Source organism: Pongo abelii, chromosome 6 (assembly GCF_028885655.2).
Source record: "Pongo abelii isolate AG06213 chromosome 6, NHGRI_mPonAbe1-v2.0_pri, whole genome shotgun sequence".
Lineage (NCBI taxonomy): Eukaryota > Metazoa > Chordata > Mammalia > Primates > Hominidae > Pongo > Pongo abelii.
This window is the reverse complement of record NC_071991.2, coordinates 99,286,501-99,292,500: the sequence shown is the minus strand read 5'-3', so window position 1 is coordinate 99,292,500 and position 6,000 is coordinate 99,286,501. Positions and strand designations below refer to the sequence as shown.

Genomic DNA, 6,000 nt, shown 5'->3' with positions numbered 1-6,000 from the left:
TAAAGCATATTTTATTTCAGAGTGCAACAGAAACTAGCTTATGGCCTATTAAGCTACTAGGAAGAGCATTGTTTATGCCACTGTATGCCGCCTTAGGCTATTTATCATTTCTCTACACTTGATTGCTCACAATTGGAATGTGATACAGCAGTTCTGTCCGAACGTGTACCAACCTGAAACTCAGATGGCTAAACAATTTATTTTTGTTCCCAATTTCAAATATTGTTAAAGAATTCTCAAAGGAGTAAGGTTAATGAGCAAGATTAAAATGGCAGCAGCAGATCCAATTGCGTTTTCTTTTTCATAAGCCTAAAAGCATCGTGGTGTGTTTCAGAGCTGCTTCCTCTACAAATTCTGCATCCACATTGTCACGTCCTTCAAAAGGATACAGGGCTGGAAAAAAATGGGAAGGGGGCAGGGAAAAAGGGTTACCATGGGGCCGTGAAACATTTATAACTTTGTGCTCACAGCTCATTAAAATCATAATGGTATTTTAGTAAAATGAATTTTTTAAGAATGTGTTCTTAAATTTTATTAAACTTTAGCACCAAGAACATTTGCATCAACCAAATGGGCTTTAAACCTCTTGACTCTTTTAAAACTTCAGAGGTGATTATTTGGTAATTTACTCTAGGTAGTAAATTGGGTACTGCTAATGTAAACCAATTGCTATAAGGGCCTACTTGTATGTTAAAAGGATTTTGGAAAGAAAACAGTTCAAAGAAGTGAATAGGGAAGGACTGATGTGTCAAGGGAAAAGTGGAAAGACCCTGAGAACAGGGGAGTAAATTACCTTGATTGGAGGACTCTATATCTGTCAGAATTTCAATGAAGTAGTTCAGAGGCAGAAATTCTACACTGAACGATGACTTGTCAATCATAGAATTCCGACGCTAAAAGGGAAACCACTTCTGGTGTAAGTTGGTTCTCCACAATAAGCACAATTTTAAAATACAGATATGTTGTCACGGGCAAACAGGATCCTAAAAACATTTAGTTGGCTGTGCTTTCAGAGAAACGCACCTGTTTCTTATAGTTCTGAAGCAGTCGCGTCACGTGGTTCCGTGAAATGATGTTAGAACTCATAGGATGATCCCAAAGTCTACAAATCTTCTGACCAATAAGCTATTATGCAAATTGAAAAAAATGTAGAGAATATACCACACACTATATTAAGTAAACATACCTTATATCTATTCATAATTTTAAAAGTATTATTCCAAAGTAGCTGGTTAGTCTAAGACAGGCCCTTGATGATTAAGGACCCTTGAAGAAATGCCATGTTCCTGTGAAGTTTCTATGAGGGAGTAAATACTCTCTCAAATGCTACATTGAGGAAAGTGGTTTATACACTGATGTTGCCAAACCCTTTTACTGAAATGGAGTTTATCTGCTGCTCTTCAAAACGAGAGATGGGCATGCCAACTCTGATGTTTTGACAGGAATCTAAGCGGTGTAGGCAGGTTTATATCAACTTCTCTGCCATTGTCTTGCCTAGAAAATTTTAATTCCCTAAGAGTACTGGGGAAATAAACAAATTTGGAGACCAAACTAAATATTCAGCAATGTTTCCCAGAGAGATCTAGCTATGGAAAATATGCTTTGTTTTCTATTCTTGCCTTTGCTTCAGTAAGCCTGTGAATGAGGGGGAAGGGCTACTACAGAGCAGGGGGATTAGGTCCAGAAAGGCAAGACAGCCGTTCGTGAGAGGACAGCGCCAGAGGTGCAAGTGTGCAAGGCGTGTACACAGCAGATGGAGATGGCTAAGGCTCTTCAGGTCAGGAAGTTTGCAGAGTTAGAGGCTCGGAAGACCTTGCTGTGGAATTTCATGTTTTCATAGTATCTCTGACTCCGAGTGTTGATATTCCCTCGTGTTTCTTGTTCTTCCTTTGACCTAGGAATGTCTTCCTACCATGGTGGAAATGCAGTAAGGGGAAATACAGTTCTAGAACCTTCTGTCCTCACCTGTATTCAAATGTATCCAAGTTAAATCTGTTTAAATGCCGAAAGCACGTTTCCCCTCTCCCTCCCTCTCAGACTCAGATGTAAATATTAGTGTGGTTTCCTAAGAGGCAAAAATGGCTTAATGTTCTCACTGGACTGTGCCAAGGCAGTGCAGAGCCAGAGAGCAAGTGCTTTGTAGGCCAAGTGGGAAACAGCTGACAGAGGGCTGGGGACGGGTGGGATTTCTTGGAAGCGTTGAAAAGTGAAACGATTCAATTGACTTTAACCCAAAGCAAGTAAATGCTCTTTTTGCAAGAAGAAATTGAAGGAGGGTCATGCCAAAGCTTAGGGAGAAAATAAAATGTAACTCAGGATTACCGGAGGAAGCCGCACAATGATACTGAATTTCAGTTTTTCATTTTTCTCTGTATTGTCCAGATCTACAAGAAAGTTAGAGATTGGCAAATGAAACAAATACCCATTTTGATACTTCAGCAAGTTAATATTAATACTTGAGTGGTTCATCTTGATAAGACATATCCCAACTGTGTATTCTCAAGCTAATCTAACAGCATTTTGGAAATTTTACTCTGACTCTCTAAATAAAAAGGGATTTTTCTGTAACAGGCTGCCAGGTATAAAGCAATTTTATTGACTAACTTAAAACAGAAGGTACCTTGAGGAATGACAAATGCTTTCATATAAACAAAAATCATCTTAAAATACAATTGAATAATTTGAGTGATTATACTACAGAATTTAAAGTTCAAATTCATTTAATTGCCCCTCTCGATAATTTTCCTTGCATTTCTAGTCTAACTTTGAGATGACAGAGTTAATCAGCTGAAAGTAAGCCATTTCGTGACATTTTCTTGAGAAACAAGCCTGCAGAGGTTCTTAGCCTCAAGTGCCCTCTTGCACAGAAAAGGAATCTAATAGTTGTATGTGGATTGAAAAGTCCCTTAGGACCTCATGAAGGGCTCAGAAACTTTAAATTGGCCCAAAAGATGATTACAGGGAATGGATTGTGCTCACAGGACCAGCTGTATAATTTGTGGGGCTCAGCACAAAATGAACATGAGCAAGCCCTTGTTCAAATATTACTAAGAATTTCAAGATGTAGTGCAGCATTAAACTGAGCAGGGCACTCTTCTGAGTGCAGCCAGGCTCTTTGTGACTGCACAGGTTGCACACCCAAGAAGCTAGCCCTGGTGGTGCTCAGGCTGGAACTAGCACTCTGGCAAACTCAGGGCTTCTTACCTTTCATGAGCCTTATGACAGCTGTTTCAGTGAGAAGCAACACTCCACTGTCAATGCAATGCAGCAGGTTATGCAAAGGGAGACACTGGACCCCAAGGATGGTGTGCAGAGTATGAAAACCTAGAATGAGAGATCCGGAGGGTAAACGCAGTTAGCCAACATCTCCAGCAGCCCCCGGGAAATGGATTAGATCATGTTAATAAAGCACTTAGTTCAGTGCTTGGTGCCTGGAACCAACTGAATTTCTTGAAAACAAGGTCCAGGTTTCCTTCTCTGTATTATTCATAACTAAATATCATGCTGGGTCTATAGTAAGTTTCTGGTAAGTATACATTCCTTGCTCCTTGGGTCTCTTCCTGCACAAAAACAGAGCAAGGCCTGCTCAATGGTTTTACAGTTTGATATGTTTGTGATTCTACAGTAAGATAGCAAAAGAGTACAGAAGCATTTCAGATTTCATATGTCCAGACTAAAAGGTTGTTGGGATGAGGACCATTTCGCTGAAGGGAAACAAATTTGGACCAGAAGGCAATAGTTTATATGGCTTATCTCTGGGTATGCCCTAGAGAAAGGCTTTTAGAGTCTACTTGGACTAAAGTATAGAAAAGAAAGAATTAAGACAATATGGCCAGAGAGCAAATTTAGAGGAATTCAATTGACAGGCAGGCATTCTCAAGCCTGTCTCATGGGTAGAGCTACCCACAGAAACCCAGATCTCTAAGTATACTACTACTGACCACAGATAAAAACATCATGCATGGGAGAAGGTATCAGACCAGGAGAGAATCAAAACAGCTCTCTTGGAAGTGATGGCATTTGCGGGGAGCTTCAAAGGACAGATGCAATTCCTATAAGTGGAAATGAGTGGGGACAGTAGAAAAAGCCAGGTTTGGCATGAGCAGCCCTAGGTCAGAATCCGGCTGTATTACTCACCAGCTGCAGGCAACTAAGCCTTTCTGAGCCTCTATTTCTTCATCTCTAAATTGGAACCACCAGTACCTTTCCCACAGGGCTGCTTTGAGAACTAGAGCCAGGTCTGTGAAGAGCCTAGCATGCAATATAACAATAGCAACCCATACTGGACATGTACCAAGGCTTTCAACCTGTGTCCTGGCTCATCTGATCCTCATACAAAAGTATGGGGTGGGAATTACTAGATTCCCATCTCATAAATGGAAAAACCAAAAGCCAAGATTCACAGGAGCTAGGAAACTTGCCCAGGATCACAGAAATAATAATGTGTAAGTTGAAATTTGCATCAACTGTGTGATTGTATGGTAGGCGTTCAACCATAATATCACTGTTAATAACTGGCAGCTGTGTTAATAGAACATGAACAGAGGTCCGAAGATGAGAAAGCATAGGGCATATTCAGAAAATAGTATATGATCCAGCTGGGTTGGAATCATATTAGAGGAGAGAAAGATTAAGAAGTAAGGTTGGAAAAGCTAATTTATTCAGCACATCCCTTCCACATACCTGGCAAGGGACTAAGTATAAAAATAAGCAAAACAGGCACAATTGCTGCTCCCGTACACCTTGCAGCCTGCTAGGGGAGGCAGACAATCAATTACAAAAAAAATAGACATTTTAAAAAATGTGACCAGTTCTGTGCTTATGAGTGCAGGTGACAGAGGTTGAATGCTGAATGACAGAGATTTATTAATTTGAGAGACTTTGAGGAGGTAATGAAAGTTTTTAAGCAGGACAGAAGATTTACCATTGGGATATTAACATGGCAACAGGCAAAGAATGAGTTGGAGTAACAGTTTGCTACAGAAGGTATGAAGACCTGTAGAGAAGCTATTGCCTGAACGTGGATAAGAGGTAATGGAGGCACTGAATCAGAGAGGCATGGTAACATGTACAGGCTTTGCAACTGATTGAATGTGGGAATGACAGAAGAATCATAGCCTACTCTTGGGAAGGTACCTGACAAAAGGATGATGCCCAGTGAGCAGGGCTTGGATTCAGAGAAATCATGGGATTTTCTCTCTCTAAACACATGAATCACAAGCCATGGGGCACAGTCCTAAGTCCTTGTAACATCAAGGGTCAGATGAAGTACAGGCTCTGCCCACAAGCATGTGTTTGTTAATGGGCTAACAGGACGAGTCCACTAGCTTCCCTGAGTCCAAAAAAACTCCACTATTTTACTAGTTAATTAACAACAAAGTTTTTCAAATGGATTTGGAAATTCTTCACAAAACTATTAGTAAAAAGTTACAAAATTATTTCTGAAGAAAAGTTTACACTAGATTATTGATCATATTGATTTTCTGGATTCAAATTTCCCTCTCCAGCCCTGTGTTCATATCCTAAAGATCCCTGATGACCCTTCATCCTCTATCCCCAGGGCACAGTCCCAAGTTCAGGGACCCGTTCTTGGCCTCTGTACATCAGCTCTGAGCAACAGAGCAAATTGGCTATAATTAGTCATCAGCTCCACCCAACTTTAGTCCTCATCTTCCAGGGCTCCTGGCCTCCTCTAGCCAGCAAGTGCAATACAGTTCCTTTTTTTAAAAGCAAATGCCCTAGCTCTAAACCCTGACTTCCTTCTTGTGTTCCCCATTCTTCTCTTAACTTTAACCAATTCATGTTACAAGTCTCTGACAATCGTAACTCAAATAGTCCTCATTAGTCCAATAGGCCTGGAAAGCAAGCACATTTACGCATGCACATATAGAAACACCCTGAATTCATACAAGCATGCACACACACACATGATCCAGTGTCACCTCCCCCCCTCTATTTCCATGTCACATGATGGAAATAAACATTTAAGAGAAAAGGAGA

The 6,000-nt window shown here is 40.5% G+C and overlaps 1 protein-coding gene across 3 annotated transcripts in view; it reads right to left on the bottom strand.

Annotated features, from left to right (window-relative positions):
* The window catches only part of GSAP (gamma-secretase activating protein), a 105,058-nt gene that overhangs the window by 292 nt on the left and 98,766 nt on the right, over positions 1–6,000 (bottom strand). For all 3 annotated transcript variants that reach the window (XM_009243097.3, XM_002818307.5, XM_063726108.1), the window contains exons 27-31: positions 3,205–3,324; positions 2,323–2,384; positions 1,024–1,125; positions 794–893; positions 1–393 (exon numbers count right to left, since the gene is read on the bottom strand). The exon at positions 1–393 is cut by the window's left edge and continues 292 nt beyond it. In XM_009243097.3, coding sequence (XP_009241372.1) covers positions 302–393; positions 794–893; positions 1,024–1,125; positions 2,323–2,384; positions 3,205–3,324 — 476 coding nt within the window. In that variant the 3' untranslated portion in view covers positions 1–301. The remainder of the gene's footprint in view (positions 394–793; positions 894–1,023; positions 1,126–2,322; positions 2,385–3,204; positions 3,325–6,000) is intronic.